This window comes from Eptatretus burgeri, chromosome 12 (genome assembly GCF_056783735.1).
Source record: "Eptatretus burgeri isolate ZD-2024b chromosome 12, Ebu_testis_v1, whole genome shotgun sequence".
Taxonomy (NCBI): Eukaryota; Metazoa; Chordata; class Myxini; order Myxiniformes; family Myxinidae; genus Eptatretus; species Eptatretus burgeri.
This window is the reverse complement of record NC_140972.1, coordinates 96,327,331-96,352,124: the sequence shown is the minus strand read 5'-3', so window position 1 is coordinate 96,352,124 and position 24,794 is coordinate 96,327,331. Positions and strand designations below refer to the sequence as shown.

At 42.9% G+C, this 24,794-nt stretch overlaps 1 protein-coding gene across 9 annotated transcripts in view; it reads right to left on the bottom strand.

Annotated features, from left to right (window-relative positions):
* SFI1 (SFI1 centrin binding protein) overlaps positions 1–24,794 on the bottom strand; it is a 135,947-nt gene that overhangs the window by 104,234 nt on the left and 6,919 nt on the right. For 6 of the 9 annotated variants that reach the window (XM_085849009.1, XM_085849003.1, XM_085849004.1 and 3 more), the window contains exons 2-11: positions 18,743–18,871; positions 15,506–15,577; positions 14,254–14,364; positions 13,883–13,977; positions 2,444–2,561; positions 1,874–1,994; positions 1,425–1,572; positions 882–1,043; positions 552–622; positions 107–199 (exon numbers count right to left, since the gene is read on the bottom strand). In XM_085849009.1, the coding sequence (XP_085705135.1) occupies positions 107–199; positions 552–622; positions 882–1,043; positions 1,425–1,572; positions 1,874–1,994; positions 2,444–2,561; positions 13,883–13,977; positions 14,254–14,364; positions 15,506–15,577; positions 18,743–18,852 (1,101 nt within the window). In that variant the 5' untranslated portion in view covers positions 18,853–18,871. The remainder of the gene's footprint in view (positions 1–106; positions 200–551; positions 623–881; positions 1,044–1,424; positions 1,573–1,873; positions 1,995–2,443; positions 2,562–13,882; positions 13,978–14,253; positions 14,365–15,505; positions 15,578–18,742; positions 18,872–24,794) is intronic. The other 3 variants (XM_085849006.1, XM_085849011.1, XM_085849007.1) reach the window with 2 other exon arrangements.

The window sequence follows — 24,794 nt, the reverse complement described above, 5'->3', positions numbered from 1 at the left end:
TCTATCGATATAGCGCACATATTTACATCACTTTAAACCCAATTAATGTGCGTGTGGAGAAGTCGGTAATAAACATACAACGGTGCCAGCTCCGAGTTTGACGTACCATCTTGTGCCAATGCCTCGTAGCCAGAAGGTAGTTCATCGTTTTGTCCCGTTTGTGAAGCACGGCCCTCCTCAGAGCCATGACACACTTTTTCTGTGGGAGAGCAAGGATAACGAAGATCCAAAACGCTCTTCTACTCAAAGCATCATCCACCATAGAACATCTACAAATTACATATGCAAAGGTGGAGAAATCTTGCACCCCTTTCCTTCATTCCCTTACCCCTCCATGTGTTCTGTGCATCTCTCTTCCATGCCTATACACATCTCTTCCCAGCCTCCCTCATTTATCCCAGGCACCCACCTGACATCACTTTGCCCCCCCAACCCCACCCCATCCACTAATTTATAATCATGCAAATCAATGCAATCAGTTTCCAGAAGAACAAACTGTTTATGATTGGCAGGTTACACAAAGCACAGCTTTAGAAAGCTATTTTAAGCACCAGGTTGTGCTGCCGGTGGTGAAAGATGGCCTGGCATGCTGCCTTGCGTTGCTTGCGGCACAGCTGAGTGTCTGGGTAGAGAGTTAATGAGTGCAATCATTAACTCATTGTTAGACTATGAAAATGCAATTGTATACATCAATGGGCATATGCTCGAGTTTCAATCACTCAAACGTTATTCTCCATGTCTGCATCATCCAGCAAGCATCACAAGGGTCTCTGGCAAAGCATGCCGGTGCTCCAGGAAAGGACACCAAGACGAGCAAGAGCATGAAGACCCCGGCACCAAATACAGGAGAACCGGTGCAAATAAACACCATCAGAGGATACAGCAACTCCAAGCACGCAACGCTCTACGAGTCGGGCTGCGTCGCGCCATCGCGGTCACGTCAAACTTCTTGGTAAGTGCGCTCTGCCGGGATATCCAAGTCCACCTCCAGCACAGCAGGCAAGCGGCGAGTGTGCGCTGTGCACACCGTTGCTGTGCACAGTCTTTATGAGAGAGGGATATCAGTCATTGTAGAACACAGGATGTGGCCTTAAGCAAGCAGCTCAAATCTGCTATCCCACGAAACACGGACCCCATGTGCACATATGCACTCCAAACCTCTTCTTGTATCCCTACTCCTTAAATAAAGGGGAAAACTATGGCTGTGAGTTGCGAGTGAGTAAAATTTTACGACAACACATTCCAATTATCGTTGCCAAAATAACAGCTAGAATCGGCGAGTCCAGGAATTTCGACTCACGATAGTCCTTCGCAGCATTTCTTGTTTTAAATCACCTCCCACCCATGATGAACCACATCAGAGATCGTCATAGCAACATCACAGAAGAGAGCTTAGAGAGAACGAGTCGAGAAGGAAAACTCACCCATGTGTCGCTGCTTGGTTCGCAGAATGCTGACGTATAGGAACCAAGAGTGCAGGGCACGATGTACCCCGGACCGGCAGTCATGCTGCTGAGACGGCAGCAAACCGGGCTGCTCATCTCGACAGCACCCAAGTTGTGAGTTCCATCGCTGCCATATATGTAAAGCGCAAGAAAAATAATTTCAAAATTCATTCAAAGCAAAATTAATGAAGCAAACAAACAACACAAACAATAAACCACCATCAATTTTATAGGTACAAAATATATCGAGTGAGAATGAGTGGAGGAAGTCGTGTATGCAGGGTGCAGGGGTGAGGAGGTGAGGGGTGAGGGGGTGAGGGGAACAATTCTCCACAATCCACAGAGCACCACCCAAAAGGAGCAATGTGCGACAGTCATGACTTTTCAAAAGCATGGTAAGGGAGAAGATTGGCCGAGTACGATCTCACCCTCCTTTGCGGTGCGATGGTCCGATGTTCAGAGGCGCCCGCATTTTGCTGTTGCTGCACCGACCTCAAGGTGGAGCATCCGGTCCACACCACCACATCGACATAGGCCCTGTCTTTGAAGCTGAGAGACATGCACAATGGTTAGAAATTTGACTTCATCGTCAAGGCTTGGCCAGTTACATGTTCCCATCAGAACCCCTGGCTCATGATGCAGGGAATGGGATCAAATCCCATGTATCGCGCGTTTGTCCATCGTCTACAAATACCCTTGTAAATTCATGTACCATAACACTGATGTCTTTCTCCTGCATGTGATGTATGAACAAGTGACACCATGCCTGAGGACACTAAAAATAAATACGAGTAAATCAATGAAACCTTGCGTTGTATTTACATGGGGTCTCCAAAAAGAAAAACCCACAAAATTGAAGGTGGTGATCAGTTTTAGGCTCGTATGATTACAGCTTCCATATTCCCCATCTGCCTTTTGCTCTGCTGAAGAAAACTACTTGTTCAAAAAGTTGACTTCACGAAGACAGAAAGAAAGGAGGTTGTCGGTTAATGTCATACTTAAGGCAGGTGTTCCAGCGAAAGGTCAGAGCTCGCAAGTGCATTGCGAGCTTCTCCTTACGACGATCTATGTAGAGTCGCCAGGTGGTCCACGCGCGCTGCAACTGGTGTCGTTCAGCTATTTCGGATGGTGGAGTAGGTGGAGAGCACAAAACACGTACATATGGACACACCATGCAACCACACAATCCTTCAAAAAAACGAAAACCTAGAAACCACTACTTGAGTAGATCAATCAGAAAAAAAACAAACATGAAGAAAATGTCAGATAACACAGTAACGATCGATCGATTGGGACCATACTCTGTGCAGAGCGTTGGTGCTGCCTAAGCAGTCTCCTTGGCTTGTGGACACAATCCTGGACGGGTCGCCACTCCGACGCAGGATACCAGCAAGCTGGCACTCATTATGCCGACCTCGGAAGGATGACACGCTGAGTCAACCCCACCTGGTATTAATATAACAGCCGAGCAGGATTGGAACTCAGGACCCTCGGATCCCAAGCCCACCACCCGAACCATGAAGCCAACACCAGGCATATAGTGATGACAATAACCGATAAAGAGCAAACCAATCGCATCACACATCGACCTACTACTTTGGTAGTGCAAAAGTAACCGAGTTGTCATTTTTCAAATTGTGTCTGGTGGGAGATTCAATGTGCATGAACAATTGCATCATTTGGGAGGAGGTTTTGGTCTCCGGGCACGTCCGGGCGGCGTCCGTCTGCGGGCGGTGTCCGTCTGGGGGAGTGTCCTGGCAGCGTTCATCTCTGGGCACGTCCGGGCAGCGTTTGTCTCCGGGCGGTGTTAGTCTCCTGGCGCGGCGTTCGTCTCCGGGCGGCGTTCGTCTCTGGATGTGTCTGAGCAGTGTTTGTGGGTGTTTGTGGACAGCTTGGCTCCAGATGGGTCTGGCTGGTTTTGTCTCCGGACGTGTCCAGGTGGTGTTTGTCTCCGGGTCGTGTTTATAGTATGACCGTTAGAAAATGAATTTCAGACATTATTTTGTTTCCATCTTCACTGTTATTCTATCCAAAGTCATTTTGATGAGACGGTATGAATCGTAATTAATGCTCCACCACACATCTGCCCTCCCTTCCTCTCACCTCACACTGTCTTCCCTTCACCCACCCCTCCTCACTTCCACACCTCTCCCTGCTCATATCTCTCTATCTCTCTATCTCTCTATATCTCTCTCTCTCGCTCTCTCTCTCTCTCTCTCTCGCTCTCTCTCTCGCTCTCTCTCTCGCTCTCTCTCTCTCGCTCTCTCTCTCTCTCTCTCTCTCTCTCTCTCTCTCTCTCTCTCGCTCTCTCTCTCGCTCTCTCTCGCTCTCTCTCTCGCTCTCTCTCGCTCTCTCTCTCTCGCTCTCTCTCGCTCTCTCTCTCTCGCTCTCTCTCGCTCTCTCTCGCTCTCTCTCGCTCTCTCTCGCTCTCGCTCTCTCTCGCTCTCTCTCGCTCTCGCTCTCTCTCGCTCTCTCTCGCTCTCTCTCTCTCTCTCCCCCCTTTAGTTTTCACTTCAGCAAAGTGACGGGTGGTACTTGCTCATAATAATAACTAGAAGGGCACATACCTCCACCACTAAAGCATGACGCACAAGAACATATCGGTTGCAATACATTTTTAAAATATCATGCATGGTACATGTCGTTTTTGGCCCTATTTCTCAAAGGTGAAGAATCACTTTATAAATAAAAAAATTCTCGTATCCGGATTCGGATCTTCACCAAAATCCAATCAGTTCGTCCTTGTCACACACCAAACCTGTCCACCAGATTTCATCCGAATTATTTCCACAATTTCAACCTGAAGAGATAATTTCTACCATTCCGACTGAGATCATTTTAACCTGACGAGATAATTTCTGCCATCTCAACCTGAGGAGATCATTTATACCTGAGATGATAATTTCTAACATTTCTACCTGAGGAGATCATTTCTCCATGAGATGATAATTTTTAATTTCCACTTGAGGAGATAATTTATACCTGAAATGATAATTTTTCATTTCCACTTGAGGTAATTAACCTCCGCCATCGAAGATCGGAGGTTACTGTTTTCACCCATTTCTGTTTGTTTGTTTGTTTGTTTGTGAACAGTATTACGGAAAAACTCCGACGGATTTCGACGAAACTTGGTGGGGGGATTAGGGATGGTCCAAGGATCATGCCATAAGATTTTGGACGAGGTCCAAAATCCAATATGGCCGCTATGGCGGCCATTTTGAAAAAATATTTGAATTTTGGTTTTTGCATTTCTACATGTTTTAAGTGATTTCCAACCAAGAAAATAAAAATAAAAATTGTTCGAGAAAAAAAAAAAAAAAACTGAAAATTATGCAACTTAAAAAAAAAAAAAAAATTCGATTTTATTTGAAAAATATTTGATTTTTTTTTGCATTTCTACGTTTTCAGTGATTTTCAACCCCCCCCCAAAAAAAAATTTGTTCGAGAAAAAAAAAATTTTAATTTTTTTTTTTTCAACAAAATTTCGATTTCTTTTTCTTGCATTTCTACATGTTTTAAGTGATTTCCAACCCCCCCCACCCCCCAAAAAAAAAATGATACCTGAGATGGTAATTTCGAACATTTCTTCTTGAGGAGATAATTCTTCATTTCCACATGAGGCGACAATATATACCTGAGATGATAATTTCTAACATTTCTACCTGAGATGATAATTTCGAACATTTCTACCTGAGATGATAATTTCTAACATTTCTGTATGAGGAGATAATTTCTACCTGGAATGACCAAATAATTTTTAATTTCCACTTGAGATAATTTTACCTGAGATGATAATGTCTACCATTTCTGCCTGGGGAGATAATTTATACCTGAGATGATAATTTTTAATTTCCACTTGAGGAGATAATTTATACCTGAGATGATAATTTCGAACATTTCTACTTGAGGAGATAAGTTATACCTGGAATGATAATTTTTAATTTCCAATTGAGGAGATAATTTATACTTGAGATGTTAATATCTAACATTTCTACCTGAGATAATTTATACCTATGATAATTTCTCACATTTCTACCTGAGATGATAATTTCTAACATTTCTACCTGAGATAATGTATATCTGAGATGATAATTTATACCTGAGATGATAATTTCTACCATTTCCACCTGAGGAGATAATTAACCTCTGCCATCGAAGATGGATGGAGGTTACTGTTTTCACCCCTTTGTTTGTTTGTTATCTTGCCAAAACGAAGTTTTTGCAAGATATGTTAGTCAGCTTGTATGTTTTTTATCTTGCCAAAACGAAGTTTTGCAAGATATGTTAGTCAGCTTGTACGTTTTTTTTTTGTTTGTTTGTCTGTAATCACGTATAAAAAATTCTGCAGAGCACAGTTATCATCGGAAATTTTTGTAACTTCGCATATCAGAGGCCTATAGAGGTCCCTTTCAGTGCACAAAATTTTGAAGGTCAAGGTCAAAGGTCAAGGTCACTTCGGCGCAAATCAGGGGAGTCGACGAAACCCTTATTTTTTGAGTAATTTTGATCGGATCGTCTTCAAACTTCATGGGAATATAGTTCATGGTCTAGCGCTCAGCTGATTAATTTTTGGTGGCGATTGGCCTTGACCTTCATGGTTAGCGCCTTAGGTCAAACATATTTGACCCAAAGGTCAAATTTTCAAGTTTTAGGAACCATATCGTGTCATACCTCAAATTGAACACCTCGATGAGTGCTTTCTAGATATGTCAAGCTTGAGACATTATGACGTCATTTGGTGACGTTATGAGGTAAACGCATATTTTTCAAAGTTACTCTGTAGAACGATTCTCATCGGAATCTCTCGTAGGCAGATATTCCTCAAGGAGTCGCTCCTGGTGGATAGCAGCTCTATTCACCTCAGTGTGACCTTAAAGAAGTCACACATGGTCACCTTTTGGCAAGATATGGGTCACCCTGCGGGTGACATTGATTTTATTTGATTGTTTGTTCGTTTGTGAACAGTATTACGGAAAAACTCTGACGGATTTCAATGAAACTTGGTGGGGGGATTAGGTATGGTCCAAGGATCATGCCATTAGATTTTGGACGAGGTCCAAAATCCAATATGGCCGCTATGGCGGCCATTTTGAAAAAAATATTTGAATTTTGGTTTTTGCATTTCTACATGTTTGAAGTGATTTCCAACCAAAAAAAATAAAAGTAAAAATTGTTAGAGAAAAAAAAAAAAACGGAAATTATGCACCTTTAAAAAAAAAAAATTCGATTTTATTTGAAAAATATTTGAATTTTTTTTTTTGCATTTCTACATGTTTTCAGTGATTTCCAACCCCCCCCCCAAAAAAAAATTGTCTGGGAAAAAAAATTTTTGCAATTTTTTTTTTCAACAAAATTTCGATTTCTTTTTTTGCATATCTACATGTTTTAAGTGATTTCCAAACCCCCCCCCAAAAAAAAATTGATACCCGGGATGATAATTTCGAACATTTCTTCTTGAGGAGATAATTTCTACCTGAGATGATAATTTTTTATTTCCACTTGAGGAGATAATTTATACCATTTCTACCCGAGGAGTTAATTTTTACCTGGAATGATAATTCTCCATTTCCACTTGGAGATAATTTATACATGAGGCGACAATATATACCTGAGATGATAATTTCTAACATTTATACCTGAGATGATAATTTCGAACATTTCTACCTGAGATAATTTATACCTGAGATGATAATTTCTAACATTTCTGCCTGAGGAGATAATTTCTACCTGGAATGACCAAATAATTTTCAATTTCCACTTGAGATAATTTTACCTGAGATGATAATGTCTACCATTCCTGCCTGGGGAGATAATTTATACCTGAGATGATAATTTTTAATTTCCACTTGAGGAGATAATTTCGAACATTTCTACTTGAGGAGATAAGTTATACCTGGAATGATAATTTTTAATTTCCAATTGAGGAGATAATTTATACCTGAGATGATAATTTCAAACATTTCTACCTGAGATAATTTATACCTATTATGATAATTTCTCACATTTATACCTGAGATGATAATTTCTAACATTTCTACCTGAGATAATGTATATCTGAGATGATAATTTCTACCATTTCCACCTGAGGAGATAATTAACCTCCGCCATCGAAGATGGATGGAGGTTACTGTTTTCACCCCTTTGTTTGTTTGTTATCTTGCCAAACAAAGTTTTTGCAAGATATGTTAGTCAGCTTGTATGTTTGTCTGTAATCACGTATAAAAAATTCTGCAGAGCACAGTTATCATTGGAAATTTTTGTAACTTCGCATATCAGAGGCCTATGGAGGTCCCTTTCAGTGCACAAAATTTTGAAGGTCAAGGTCAAAGGTCAAGGTCACTTTGGCGCAAATCAGGGGAGTCGACGAAACCCTTATTTTTTGAGTAATTTTGATCGGATAGTCTTTAAACTTCATGGGAATATAGTTCATGGTCTGGCGCTCAGCTGATTCATTTTTGGTGGCGATTGGCCTTGACCTTCATGGTTAGCGCCTCAGGTCAAACATATTTGACCCCAAGGTCAAATTTTCAAGTTTTAGGAACCATATCGTGTAGTACCTCAAATTGAACACCTCGATGAGTGCTTTCTAGATATGTCAAGCTTGAGACATTATGACGTCATTTGGTGACGTTATGAGGCAAAAACATATTTTTCATGGTTACTCTGTAGAACGATTCTCATCGGAATCTCTCGTAGGCAGATATTCCTCAAGGAGTCGCTCCTGGTTGCTCCTGTTCACCTCAGTGTGACCTTAAAGAAGTCACACGTGGTCACCTTTTGGCAAGATACGGGTCACCCTGCGGGTGACTGTTTTTATTTGATTGTTTGTTCGTTTGTGAACAGTATTATGGAAAAACTCCTCGACGGATTTCGACGAAACTTGGTGGGGGGTTAGGTCTGGTACAAGGATCATGCCATTAGATTTTGGACTTGGTCCAAAATCCAATATTGCGGCCAATTTGAAAAAAATATTTGAATATTTTTTTTTGCATTTCTACATGTTTTGAGTGATTTCCAACCCCTCCCCCCCCAAAAAAAAATTGTTAGAGAAAAAAAAAATTTTGCAACTTTTTTTTTTTCAACAAAATTTCGATTTCTTTTTTTTTCATTTCTCCATGTTTTAAGTGATTTCCAACCCCCCCCCCCCAAAAAAAAAAAATTGTAAGAGAAAAAAAATTTTGCAAATTTTTTTTCAACAATATTTCGATTTTTTTTTTTTTTGCATTTCTACATGTTATAAGTGATTTCCAACAAAAAACATGGCAAAATTATAATTGTGGCTGATTCTGGAACTTCAGGTGGATATACCCACATAGAATCAATTTCTGTCTCAAGGAATCAAGTTAAGATGAATGAATTGAGTTTGTAAAAGTTAAAAGTAAAAGGGAAAGTTGCAAACTATAACTCTGAGCACTGTTGACGTCAAATTGAATGAATAGGATATCAGGTTCACTTGAGTGACCCAGCAGTATTGGCGGCGGAGGTTTTGCACTCTACCGAGTGCTCCCCCTCTAGTTTCTACCTGGAATGATAATTTTTAATTTCCACTTGAGGAGATAATTTATACCTGAGATGATAATAATTTATAACATTTCTACCTGAGATAACTTATACCTGAGATGAAAATTTCTACCATTTGTACCTGAGATAATTTAAACCTGGAATGATAATTTTAAATTCCACTTGGAGATAATTTATACCTGAGATGATAATTTCTAACATTTCCACCTGAGGAGATAATTTCTACCTGCAATGATAATTTTAAATTTCCAATTCAGGAGATAATTTATACCATTTCGACCTGAGAAGATAATTTTGACCTGGAATGATAATTCTTAATTTCCACTTGAGGAGATAATTTATAACATTTCGACCTGGAATGATAATTCTTAATTTCCACTTGAGGAGATAATTTATAACATTTCTACCTGAGATGAAAATTTCTACCATTTCTACCTGAGGAGATAATTTATACTTGAGATGATCATTTCTACCATTTCCACCTGAGATAATTTATACAATTTCTACCTGGAATGATAATTTTTTATTTCCAATGCAGGAGATAATTTATGACATTTCTACTTGAGATAATTTAAACTTGGAATGATAATTTTTACCTGAGATGACAATTTTGAACATTTCTACTTGAGGAGATAATTTATACCCGAGATGATAATTTCTAACATTTCTACCTGAGATAATTTCTACCTGAGATGATAATTTCTCACATTTCTACCTGAGATAGAAATTATCATCTCAGGTATAAACTATCTCAGGTAGAGATGTCAGAAATTATCAACTCAGGTATAAAGTAACATTTCTACCTGAGATGATAATTTATACTTGAGATGATAATTTCAAATCCCACTTGAGGAGATAATGTATAACTGAGACGATAATTTCTAACATCTCTCCCTCAGATTAATTATACCTGAGATGATTTCTACCATTTTTACCAGAGGAGATAATTTCTAAAATTTCTTCTTGAGGAGATCATTTCCTCCATTTTTACTTGAGAAGATAGGTACAAATAATCTAAGGCAGAAACTAAGGGATGATAATTTCTTCCCGAGATCATTCCTACATGCGGAGATCATTCTGGCTTGAGGAGATAATTTCTGCCCGAGATCATTTCTACATTTACAATATCTACTTGAGGAGATCATTAATCCATGCAATTTTCATCAATATTATGTCAACTATTCCCAGGATAAAGATGGAAAAAGACTGATCATGAGAATTCAAAGTTATGAATTTTTTTTTTTAAAGAAGTTGCCATATCCCTCAATCATTCCTGAAAACCTCACCAAGATTGGTGCACTTGCTTTAGGGGGAGGTTTTGTAAGAGGGAAGGAGCACTGAAAGGAAAACATTGTTCTTTCATGATGATCATATTTTTCTCTCTCAAGTCTGGAAGGCAAGCATAGACTCTCGCCTGCCCTAATGGTATTCACATTCACCTTTGAACCATGCTAGCGAGCCTGGGTTTGAATCCTGACCCAGCTATAAAATGTCGGAATGGTGTTTCGTTTTGAGGTCAATGCATGATTGTGCACGATGTCCATCAGAAGTTAATCTGGACAACCCGTATACTGGCACTGGTCGTCGGTGGATGTTAAAGAACCATCGTTATCCTGCATGAAGAATAGACGAGTTATCAAGGGAACCCTGAAAAAAATTACAAATTGCTGCCCAAATCACCATCAGTTGAGTGTCCTGCGATGGAGTGGTTCTCGTCTTGAGAGGTTTCTTAACTTGTCATGAATGTCCCAATGCTCTCTCAGGGATGGAGAACGACATTGTGTATTTTCTCATTGCTCTCTCTCCATATATATATATATATATATATATATATATATATATATATATATATATATTTATATATATATATATATATATATATATATATATAGATATATATACACACCACCAGTCAAATGTTTTAGAACACCCACATTTTTCCAGTTTTTACTGAAAATTAAGCAGTTCAGGTCCAGTGAATAACCTGAAATGGTACAAAGCTAAGTGGTAAACTGCCAGAGGTTAAAAAAGAGTTGAGGTTACCAAAAACTGAAAAATAATGTAAATTGGAGAGTTGTTTAAAAAGCCCTTTTCAGGGAACAAGTAATGGGTTTGCAACTGCAGCAATGGAAGTAAATTAAGCCTTGAAAGTTGATGCAAACAATCCCTACAGATGTCCCAACTTTTGGTGATTAGTTACAAATCCTCTGTCTGCATCAAAGCATTGTTGGAACAGACTGTGTTGCTGCACCCTCTGAAGCATTATTTGGACAATATTGCACTGCAGGAAGTAGTATATTGCTGCCATAATGGCAAGAAAAAGACAATTAACAAAGGAACACAGACAGACTATTATAAACTTCAAAGTGTAGGTCTTTCCTTCAGAGAAATTGCAAAGCAGTCAAGGTGTCAGTGAGTACAGTTTCCAACACCATCAAAAGGCACTTGGAAACTGGAGGAAACTGACAGGAAGAGGTCTGGCAGACCAAAAGCCACAACACAATCAGAAGACAAGTTTCTGAGAGTCAACAGCTTGCGTGATAGGTGGCTCACAGGACAGCAGCTTCAAGCACAGCTTAACACTGGTCGAAGTAAGGAAGTCTCAGTTTCAACTGTGAAGAGAAGACTTCGAGCTGCAGGTTTGACAGGTCGAGTGGAAGTAAGAAAGCCATTGCTAAGATGGCAAAACAGGAAAAAGAGGCTTACCTGGGCCATGAAGCACCGCCAGTGGACTACTGAAAACTGGAAGAAGGTCTTATGGATCGCTGAATCAAAATTTGAAATCTTTGGTTCATCACGCAGGGGTTTTGTACATTGTCGATTTGGCGAAAGAATGGTTCCTCAGTGTGTGACACCAACTGTCAAACAGGGAGGAGGAAGCGTGATGATCTGCGGCTCTTTTGCTGGATCCAGAGTCGGCGACTTGCAGAGTGACTGGCACCCTGAACCAAAAGGGCGACTACAGCATTTTGCAGCGCCATGCAATACCCTCTGGTCTACGCCTAGTTGGTCAGGGGTTCATCCTACAGCAAGATAACGACCCAAAACATACCTCCAGGCTATGTCAGAACTACCTAGGAAAAAAAAAGAACAAGACGGAGGCTTCAAATCATGGAATGGCCAGCACAGTCTCCAGACTCAAACCCCATCGAGCTGCTTTGGGATGAAATGGACAGAAGGGTGAAAGCAAAGCAACCGACAAGTGCAATACATTTGTGGAAACTTCTGCAACAGTGTTGGGAAGAACTTTCCGAACAATATTTGATTTCCATTGTAGAAAGAATGTCATGAGTATGTTCGGCTGTTATATCTGCAAAAGGTGGCTACTTTGATGAGTCAAAAATTTAGATTAAATTTTGTTTAACAAAACAATTCCATTATTTCTTTTTTATCTGCAATTGTTTATTTGTTCTATGCTTTAATTTCAGAATACATTGAAGCATTAAACTGCTTAAATTTCAGTAAAAACTGGAAAAATGGGGGTGTTCGCAAACTTTTGACCGGTCGTGTGTGTTTGTGTGTATATATATATATATATATATATATATATATATATATATATATATATATATATATATATATATATATATATATATATATATATATATATATATATATATATATATATATATATATATATATCTTTCGCTCTCACATGTACAAATTCATCAAAATCATGTGTCTTTCTGGTCTACAACTCCTTCAAGCTGCCACATCAGTGGACAAGCAGTGTGAACCTCCAGGGATAAACAAATTATTTCCAAGAAACAATTTCATGAGAAAAGGAGTTTCCTCCCCAACAGTTTTGAACCATTTGAAGCTCAACATGTCATGAATCAGAAACATCTGTTGATGTCACCAGCATGTAGTGGGATTTTTAGAGACCTGAAGATTTGCCAAAGTGAAGTACGAGTCAGCTCCAATAGAGCGAGGAACCATGGGATGCTTGAGGTTAAAACCAAGTCTCAGCGGCACGACACAACGAGTGGCGAGTGGTCCCATTACACTTGTACAGCGGTGGTACAGGAAACACTCTTTACGGTCATTGTCCAGCATTGTGTATTTGCTACCATTCCAAGCCTGACGTGTGAAAGGCCGGACACGCTTCCCCAATCAAGAACCCAGTCATCACCAAGCAACACCATTGCATTACAAAGTGCGAGTGAAATGCGTACTTAAATCACACATTATGCAAACATTCGCCGTGAGGGAGCCATACGCCAACATGGCTCTGCAGTGTGATTTTACGCTCAAACTACCGTGTGCTCATTTCATTTTCACATGGATGGTTATGAAATAGCTAAAGTTTTCAACAAAGTATGCAAGCCATAGCAGACCTCATCAAAAAGGGGAAATCTGGATGGTGTGGGGAGGTGGAGGGGGGGCATGTTCGAGGGGGAGGGGTAATCTAGATGTTCCCTTCACCTCAGTGGGAGGGAGTGAAAGCAAGACAAGTGCCATCAATACACCAAAAACACTCCTCTCTCTGTAATCATAGCAAACATGGTCAATGATGGCAATCTTTATATTATGTATACAATACATAGTAATGGTGCTTGTGCAAGATAGATAAGTTGGGATCCATAGGAACGGGAGCAGTGAAGGGAGATGTGTGGGGCATACTGAATGAGGATGGGATAGGTGGGGGTTGCTCTGACTCTGAAAACCTCTCCTCATGTCTCATTGTTTCAGCACTTGCCTTGTTTGTGAACAAAGTTGTTTTTAATGCCTACACTTCCCAACTATATATTTGTCAGATTACAGGTAAAGCACATTCTAAAAAGGGGGGCTTTATACTTTTTCATCTGGAAATGGAAAAGCAGATATGACGAAAACGTAAGTTCATCAGGCTCAAAACTTATCAACAAATTAATGTTTTTATAAGTTGCAGTGAAAAGTATCAGGAATCACTTTACCGTGTGCAAGAGACATAAAAAGCCACTCAGCGCTGCCACTTGGTGTCCTCATAAACGATTGCCAGGAATTCCATGCCACACCGTACAGATGGTTCCTTGGGAGAAAGCGGCCGTTCATCAAAGATGACAACCATATTGCACCGAGTAAGGGATTCCAAACATGAACCAAACTCAGCTACGACAGTAGCTAGCAACCTGTCGAATTCAGGTGCAACGAAATAAAAAGGTGAAATTTGTTTTTGAGCTCGAATGAATCGTGGTAAATGGCACAAGTGTATAATAAAAACATGGCAACTTGCCAACGTGCACTCGCCGCCACAAGTGGCGCATTTGATCTCGTCATGACCGAGTTAAACATTGACCCAAGATACCTATACTGGCACTCAGTGCGCATTCCAAGCTTCCACTCCATCCTCAGCCTCCTGCACACCAGTCGCCAGTGAAGAAAAGCCATCCTTTGCAGCTTGCTGCAGTACCAAGCCCTGTGGACAGTGGGAGACTCTTGGGATGTGCTGCAGTAATCTCAACAAAGCTCACACAATGAGATTGGTGCTTCCAGTTCGGAAACTGTGGGACTGGACTGTTTGTCAAACACGTGGCAGCCGGCGGTGCACACGCGCCGGGCCGGGATGGAGTTTTGCGGAGGAATAAAGTCTCGGCTAAAGGAGCACATATAATCCATGTTTCTTTGGCAGTTTTAGTTGTTCCTCTGTCATTTGTTTATGAGTAAAGTTACAGGATACAGGTAGGGCTACATTAGTGACTTGGAGTTGTAAATTAATCTTGTGTAAGCATGGTGGGTGGCATCTGCATCAGAACACACAATTGGCCGCAATTATTCCCACATTCTCGTGGGCTTGGCCAGGGAACATTTTTTTACCCAAGGCTTTCACGAACTGGCTGGCCAGGCCTGAAGTTCAGGCAGGAATTTGTAATTTGTTCAGGTGACCGATAGATCACAGCTGCTCTTTACAAAGCACATCGTGGGATCTCTCATGTCCACCGACTAATGCCAGCAGATGGGACGTCCAGCTTAACGTCCATCCGAGTGACGGCACACACACAGTGATGAATCACCAGGATGACAGTTTATAGCTGGATTGGGATTCAAAACCAGGCTAGACAGCTTCAAGTTGAGTGTGCTGACCTCTAGGCCATCCTGCCAGGCCAATTTCAAACAGAACAAACAAATGATGAAAAAAACAAACAAAAAAAAAACAACAGCCATTTTTACAGCCATTTTCCCCTGCTGAGCAGGGGTTAGCTTTTTGCAGGCTCTATGCAATCATGGTTCCCTTCTTGAGGCTATGTTTTATGGCTGGATGCCCTTTCTGATGCCAACCCTGGTTGCCTCGTATGACACACAGGGATATGGTACACCTATTCTAACCGGGACCAGTACACTGGTACTCATTCCGCCGACCTCGGAAGGATGACAGGCTGAGTCAACCCCCCTGGTGTTTATTCAGTGGCCAACGGGGCTCAAACTCAGGACCCTAGGATTCCAAGCCAGCCACCCTAACCACGAAGCCAATCCAGGCTCCAACAAACAAATGACAAAACAAAAATTAAAAAAAAGAAGTACATGCACCAAATGGAACACAAAAGGTTTATGATAATTACCTTGCAACTGAGGGAAAGACTCCACCGTGTACATTTCTCATCCAAAGGTACAGGAATTTCCTTCCCAGAATCCTGAAATAAACAAACAGCAGTTAATCGGTCAAGCCTCCATTCCTGGTATATTTTAATACAAATGGAAAGCATCTGTTTGTGGGCAACACGCACGCACGCACGCACGCACGCACACACCTTTTTGAGGCATACATTCAAGAAGCGGTCATTGGAGATGAAGAAACCCATGGAATTGTAGCTGTCAATACGAGTGTATTGGCGAGGCTCCTAATTAATATTGACAACATTGCTATCAATATGAAGGTTAATGAGCCTCGTGTCAAGGTACAGAAGTCTGACGCTAAAAAAGTTAGAGCAAATATATAAATAACCTCTGTCCGAAGGCTCGGGATATTCCATGTTATCTTGAGCTCACCATGACGGCACAACTGCCGAGCCCTCTCCTCCCTGAAGACATTCTTCACTTTAGCTCAAAGTGCAACAAAATGACAAAACAGACACTGCGTGCCAAAAGGAGAAAGCTTTTAAAAGCATGGACTTGAAGCAATATCACCCCCCCCCCTCCCATCCGACACTCCCCCATTTTGCAGAATCAAAATGGCACGGTTTCCGACAAACACCATCTCTGGGTTATTCAAACTGCTCGTGCATCTTCAAAAGTACCAGTTACTGCACCCAAGGTAACCTTCTTGCCATTCTCATTCATGAAGAGAAACGCACTGTGACTTCCAAGATGCACGAGAGGAGATCGGACGCTGCAGCCAAGAGGGAATACGCTGTCCCTCTCTGGATGACAATTGAAGAACCCAGTAGAAAACGTACTTCCGTCATTTAGCAGTGAATGAGTAATTCTTTTCCCCTGAACCATCACGCTTGTCCCATCTTTCTATGCTAGCTCAAAGACTCGATGTTTACCCCTGATACCAGCGCAGGATGCAACTACGAGAAGCTCCCCATGGACCGGGCCCACTCCCCATTATCTATCTATCTATAAAATATATATATATATATATATATATATATATATATATATATATATATATATATATATATATATATATATATATATATATATATATCTGTCTCAGTCTCAGTCTCAGTCTCTCCCCCCCCCCCCATGGCCTGGCTTCACCAAGGTGGGGGTACACCATCTTGGATGTGGGGGATCTCTGGATTGTTCCAGGGAGATTCATCTCCTGCCTCCATGTCCGCGGGACTGTTCGAGAGAACTGTCCAGGGCTACACAACAAAAAAAAAACAACAACCAGGTGATAAGTGTGATGACAGTTTCATTAAGAACAAGTTTTGAAAGGGTCACAAAGGCAGACAGAGTGCATGACCAGGTTATATGAGGTTGCTGCAAGATGTATGGGAATTGAATGAATGAATGAATGAATGAATGAATGCTCATAACCAAGTGCTTCACATGAAAGAACTCAACACCAAAAAGAAAAAAATAAATATATATATATATATATATATATATATATATATATATATATATATACATACATTTTATCATCAAAAGATAATTTCAGCTGAAGGCAAGTGTGTGCGAGTTCAAGGAACAGTTACATATGATGAGATTAAGGCAAGGAGAGGAGAACGTTGGACGGAACGTGGCAGAGGAGGTGCAAGAGAAACCAATGGAGGACATGAGAGGAGAGGGGAATGGACTATTCAGATATCAATTCAGGTTTTATTTATTATTTATACCCTTTAAATCAGTTCGCTGATAAACAACGCATACCCCCCAATGGTATCGCAGCGTGCCCCGTACATCAGACGACGCTTGGCCGAGTTCTCACCGCACTAATTAAAAGGTGAGATGGTACTTATCGAAATTTTCATGAAACTTTTCGGAAAACAGATAACGGATGGGTAGGTCCGTTGCAATGAATTATCTTGGAGATGAATTTTGATTTAACAAAAAAAAAAATCTTTTTTTGAAAAATAAAATCTCAATTTTCAATTATTTTTTCCAACATTAGTCTCAAAGACGATCCATCTTAACGAGTCGACAGGATTCACTCAACATCCCTAAAATGTACAACTTGGAAATTCTAACTTGATTTACTTTATGTGGGAGCACCTTTCATTGAACAAAATAAGCATGGGGGTAATCAGACAGGGCAGTGCTCAGTAACTATGGGTAAAGGTAGCAAGTTTTAAGGTTGCATTTGTATAGAGGGATAAATTATATATATCAATAGAGGCAGCGTTAACACTGCACAGGAATAGAGTGAAGGCCTCATCGACAATACTGGGTACAGTTTTGGTCACGACCTCTGAAGAAGGAGACAACGGCCAAAGAGGATGATCCAGCATAGAGCTGCGGGATTGATTCTGGGCCTTGGTATACCAAGATAAGCTATCAGCAGCAACTGAAAGAGAAGGGAGTTTAAACGTTAGAAAAAAGGAGCTGATTACGAGGGGATCTGATAGAGATGTTTAAGATAATTAAAGTTGGAGATAAAATAGAGACAGGAAAAGTCTTTTTTTTAAGTAGAATGGATGGTGACAGGATAAGGGGTCCCATTTTAAGTGTTAAAAACAACAAAGAGGAGAATTTGGATGGTAGTAAGGCAAGGGTCTTTCACTCAGAGCGGTGAATGCATGGAATAGTCTCGCTGGAAAGGTAGTGGCAGGTGAAACAGTAGCTGGGTTTAAATTCAAGTTGGATAGGAATCTGGAAGTGGTCGGGTTGGGGGGGGGGTATTAAGATATTGGCATGATTGCGCAGGCTTGATGGGCCTCACAGACTCCTCCTGCATTGAGCTTCCTTGCAAAATGACTTCATGGCGGTCATGCAACCAGCTGTTTGACTAAACACCGACTATGGACATCCGTCACCCGAAAGTGTAACGTCCTTTCCGGCATGAAAAAAACAAATAATTAATAAAAACGAGGAACATCACTCGGCAACATGCGGAGAAAACCCAAAAAACAATCATCCAGGGCCGTTTTGCACCGATTACCGTGAAATTAAGGGCGCGACGGGCGCGCACGCACACAATTGAAAGCACCATGTCTGCATTACTCCCACCTTGCAAATGTTGAGGAATTTTTAATGCAATTTCACATCCAACAAACAAACAACATCTTATCCAACAAACAACATGACAGCTATTTCAACATTCTTCATCCAAATTACAATCGGCTGTTATTAAACGTACAATCGTTTCTTGAATACTGTGCACAATGCCACCCGCTCGATCTCCTCACCTTCGACGTAGATGCAGGAGCACAGGTACACCGTCCAACATACATGTTGGTGCTTGCTCATTCCTCCAGGTGCTGTTCCCTCCACCCCACAATTCATCCTTCCATGACATACTCTCAGCTCGCCGTCTCCTGTATGGGATCAAAAGGACAGATTCTAGCAGAGTTCATCACATGTCTATTCACCAACGATGCGCACGCAGAGCGAACAACTGCATCCGGATATTGGTTAGCTGAAGATGCCAATAAAACTTGCCTCAGCAGTTTCACAGTGCAAGGGGGGGAAATAAAGGTCACCAATTCGGATTGAAGTGCAGAGTCTTGATCATCGTCTCAGAGACAGACTGAATGGTCGAACAATACAAGCAATGATTATACAAGTGTCGCGACTTGCAATTTTGCCCTTGTTGAGGCATCATCAGGACCACTGCAGTGCTGCCATGGACGAACCACTGAAACCATCCAATAATGCTTTTGATACTCAAAGAGGCAATGGGGGAATTCCCTTCTGTCATATAAACCAGAGACATCCCATCATGCTGCATCAAGGGGGGGAAATACAATCGGTCAGGTGATTGCAATACTCACACAAGTAGCTACGTACATGCTAGCCGCTCGCCACATCGCCAAATACATTTCGAACAACCAGTGTCCGCTCTGAGTCTGGGAGGTCGGCAGTTCAAACCCCACCCGGGTCACACCAAAGACTTTCAAAATGGGAAGTGCTGCTTCCTTGCTTGATGCTCAGCATTAAAAAGGATAGAGAACGGACAAACAACCATAGGATGGCAACCATTGCGCTGCCTTGATGGGCCTCATGGACTCCATCTGCGTCAAAGTTCCTTGTGAGGGAACATCCGGGGGCCGATAATTATCCTCACGATTTTTGGAAAAAAAAAACGGGGGCATATTGTAATAAGCTCCGTCTGTCTGTCCGTCTGCCTGTCTCTCTGTCCATTCATCCATCTGTCACACGATTTCCTCATAAATGGTTGTGCAGAAAATCACCAAACTTGGTAATTATGATTACCACATGGCAATAAGGTGCGAGAGTGGTGTAATTTTTGGTCCCAACCACTGGGATCGTCAAGTCAGGCCAAATTAGATATGTGACTTGCTGCAGGTAGCATGTAAACCTGTGCAAACCTGTTTCATGGTCAGGTTGTCAGCAAGTAAACCGTCTCCCCAACCAGGTTTCCTGGTGAGAAGGGTGTATGGATATGGACACCCAGCAGGACTAAAAAGAAAACCTATCAAAGGGCGGAGGAGCTCCTTGTGAGCCAACGGCCTTCCATATGTAGTGCCCAACTGTCTGCAGACATCCTCCTGCAGTTGGGTAACTATTTTTTAAGTTGGTGCAGGATTTGCACTGCGGCCACCGTAAAACCCTTCATTCCACAAAACCACAAGAAAAAGCCAATGAAAATTGAAAACCCACTCTGTGGGCATACCTACTGTGCTGCTGCCCTGCACAGGGCAGCTCACCAGATGACAGATTTGGGCAAAGCCTTCGGGACCCCCACTCTGAGGATAGGAGGAACACCACAGGTAACCTTCCCAGGTAATATTGCGGTAGTGTGTCAGGGAGGTGCTGAAGTGTCGTCCAAAAGAGGGCGGTCTCCTTGGGATAACCAGAGACAGACAGTCCCTTTGGGTGGGTGCCTGGAATGTCCGATCTTTAAGATAGGATGAGCACCTGTGTCTGCTATCATCTGAGCGCAAGTGTTTGAACATCAGTATTGCAGCACTCTCTGAGGTTCGGAGACCGGATTGCGGCGAGATAATTGCGGGTGGTTACACATACTATTTTTTCTGGTCGCTCTGATGTTTACATGCCCAAGGAGTTGCTGTAGCCGTGTCCAATAAACTGACTCCAACGATAATTGAGGTAACACCGGTCAACGAGTGTATTATGAGATTAAGGATTCGTCGCTCCTTGGGTGTCGTTTCCCTGGTCCCTGGATACGCTCTGACTGAGCCGAGTGATCTCACCGTGAAGGACGCATTTCGTGCTGCGCTCAAGTCTGTGGTTTATCAGTGCCCCAGGTGAGATACTGTTCTCGATTTCAATGCATCGACTGGAACTGATAGGGATGGTTATGAGATGTGTGTTGGTTCCCATGGGTCTGGAACTGTGAACCAGAATAGCACGAAGTTCCTTGACTTTGCCAGAAGTCATGGATTTAGGGTGGCCAGTTCATGGTATCATCACCCAAAAGCTCATCACTGTTCTTGGTATTCAAACGGTGGTGGTATGGCAAAGGAGAGTGACCATGTGCTCATTGATGGTCGCTGGAGGATGATCCAGAACTGCAGGATCTACCGGAGTGCTCAGTTCCTCAATAGCGACAAACACGCTTGTAGCAATTCTGAAGTTGCGGATTAAATCCAGGAGAATGGTACCATCCCAGCCTACACTGTATGTTGGCAAGCTCAATGATGAGAGGATAGCCGAGGAGTTTGCGAACAGCCTGAGTGGGGATTTGGGAGTCTGAAAGCTTTGGGGAATCATGAAAAGTTGTGGAGTGCTTCAACACCACCTTTCTTGATGTTGTCGGTGGATGTCTTGGAACTCACCGTGGGGCTAAAACGAATTTGGTCTCTCAAGGGATACTTGATACCATTGACCAGAATCGCAGGGCCAGGCGTAATGGCAGAGCTGAGCTGTTCAGGAGTTGACGCATAAAAATGCACGTGCACCGAGGGTGGACAAGGAGGCCAATGTGTGAGGAATCTGTGAGGGTGTAGAGCATCACCTGTGGTCAAGTGATTGTCATTTTGCATACAGGGGAATTTGAGCATTGCATTCCTCCAAGCCTGCCCCTTGGTGTACTGCAGTTGGAGCAGAGGGTGGAGGCTCTTGACAGAGGAAGCTGAAGTGAAGGCCCGCTGGGCCAGTTACATTGAGTGGCTGTACCAGACTGATCTACCTGCTGTTGAGTTGGATGTCTGGGGTGTTACTAACCCTATTGCTGACCCTCCAATCAACTGTGATCCACCTTAGTTTGTGGAAACGGTGAACTGGTTTAAATGGGGTAAAGCTCCTGGGATCTGTGGAATCCATGCTGAACTTCTCAAGGCTGGTGGAAATGCTGTACTCATGAACTGAGCACTCCGGTAGATCCTGCAGTTCTGAATCATCCTCCAGCGACCATCAACGAGCACTTGGTCACTCTCCTTTGCCACACCGCCAGTGAAGGAATACCAAGTCCAGCGATGAGCCTGTGTGCGCTGAAACCATGATCCAGCCACCCTAAGTCCATGACTTCTGGCAAAGTCAAGGAACTTGGTGCTATTCGAGTGCACAGTTCCACACCTGTGCGGACCAACACGTCTCAGAACCATCCCTAACAGTTCCAGTCGATGCATTGAAATTCCCCAAGACAAGAAGAGTATCTCGCCTGGGGCAGTGATCAACCAGACTCGAGTGTGGCATAGAATGTGTCCTTCACGGTGAGATCACTCGCATCAGTCGGAGCATATACAGAGACCAGGGAAACGACACTCAAGGAGTGATGAATCCTTAGTCTCATAATACGCTCATTGACCGGTGTTTCCTCAATTTTCATTGGAGTCAGCTTATTGGACACAGCTATAGCAACTCCTTGGGCATGGTAACCATCAGAGCGACCAGACCAATAGTTGGTGTAACCACCCGCCATGCTCTTGTCATAAACCGGTCTCTGAACTTCAGTGAGTGCTGCAATACCGATGTTGAAACGCTTGAGTTCAGATGATAACAAAGACAGGTGATCATCTTGCCTTTGGGAAAGGACATTCCATGTACCCACCCGAAGAGACCGCCTCAAGTTAACCCAAGGAGACTACCGTCTGGTGGACGACGCCTCAGCACCACCCAGACACACACTATCGCATTGGGGGATAAACAAAATATTGTTGCGGTGCCGGGGGTCAACCACGAGCCGACCGCTCTGATGGAGCCGCAAGTCGAGTCGGCCCGACTGATCACCCGGAATATAGATCGCCGCCCGGATAACTCCGAAGCCGACGGGTCCTTGTGCAAGAACCGTGAAGGGTCAATTTTTTCCACCACGTGGTACAGGATTATTTGCCAATTCTTCAAAATACCGAGAGACCACGTGGCGATCCATGGAGCCTCCACACCCTCGACAGAACTCGTACGAAACAAGCCACTTAAGCGAGCCTGTCCCATGCGCGATTCCGAGCGGCTTAATCGCCAAGAACCGTCGGTCCGAATGTCCCCCTTTTACGGCAAACCAACGGCTTTCTAACTCCCAACACACGAAAGGCTCAGTCAATGAAAGAATCGACGCGACAAGCTGAAAACATTTAACAATTGGGGTATTTATTAATAATAATGGGGAACTAGGGAATCACGTGAGAGCAGAACTATACTGACTATACGAAATGCAATGCAATCATTTACAGCACACAAAGCACTTAACAGTTTCCTACTTGTTAGACGGGGACACGGACACACGGACACACGGACACACGGACACACGGACACACGGACACACGGACACACGGACACACGGACACACACACACACACACACACACACACACACACACACACACACACACACACACACGAAATGGTGGCTGATGCCTTTACTAAGGACTTCAACTCAGAGGACAGATGAGCTGAAACCCAGAACCTATCTCGAACCTCTACACCTCGTGTGGTCTTCAAGCTGTTCGGACCCGGGCTCCAGCGAGGGCGAGCTGGATCCAATTGCCGTGAGCCACGATCCTTCCTGAGCTCCAGCGAATCCTCTCGCGCTTCCGAACACATGCTGGTGAGACGAGGCGCCGATCCTTCCCGTCGATGCGTCGCTTCCTCGAGGAACCACCTCCAAGATGAGGCCAAGGAGTCGCACCAAGCCGGGGAACCGAGCCAGAGAACAAAGAGCTCCACGAGCCAAGAAGAGCCAGCCGAACCAGGCCACGAAGCAGAGCAACAGGCTCGAACCAGCTCGAGCACCCTTGAACCAGGCTGACACTCCTCGACCACCAGGCCGAAGAAGAACCACGACAACCCGACCAACTCATCCGATGAACAACTCTCCAACAAGAAGCAAGAACCCCCCAACAAGACCCCAGAACCAACCCGAGCCAAGCAGAGTGTCCCTTTTTTATTCCTATCGGCCCCTCCCCCCTCCCCCGCTCCCGGCGTGACTCATGCCCTCGTGCTCCATCCCCCGCTCAACCACGGGTGGGAGGGAGTTGTTTACGTCCCGTGATACAGGACGGGAGGGCTCCCCTCCCCCTCTTCTGCGAAGAGGAAGAGGCGTCTTCATATGTGTTGTGATCGCTCCCTTACTATTAAATTAAATCACAGCGCACTTAATCGATTTCTGCCCATTAAACAATGGAAGGTGACCTATAATATAGAACATGCACTTATCGACATATCTGAGATAAAGGAACCTGAATGTAGTGTGCGATCGAATTCCAAATTCGTAACAATATGTTACAATTTGGGGGATTTGAGACCCGGTTCATGCCCTAGAGTTTGGGGACTTGTCATAGGGGTCAAAACGGAGAAAAAAAATTTAACTCCAAATTTGATATTGGTTCATTTCTGTTTGAACCTTTTGCCATTTTGAAACTTTGCTTTCGGTGAGAAGTGCGGAGATTTGTTATGGTGCGCCATCGACCTTGCTCAATTTAAATTATATAGGAATAACTCACGATGCTGGAAAACCCCGGGCTTCCTTAATGGATTTCTGGATGGATTATACATTTCTCCATCCAGCGATAAAAGTGCTCCAATAGAGCACTGGTTTGCGTTGGAGCGCCATGTCACGATGTCATTTTAATTGAGATTTTCCCATAGTCTTGATTTTGTAATATTCAAGACGGAGTTGTTTTCCTTGAGTTTGAAAAGACAGACATCAAAGGTGATTTCTCCATCTCTCACTCGAGTTTTTAAAGAGATCTATGCACAGAGACACCTGCCAGTATTATGTATGGTGTACGGAGATGTAACGGTAAACGGGGACCTTCACGTCATAACGATATAGGCTCAGGCTGTCATGCGGGCAGATCCAGTTCGATACTATAGACGA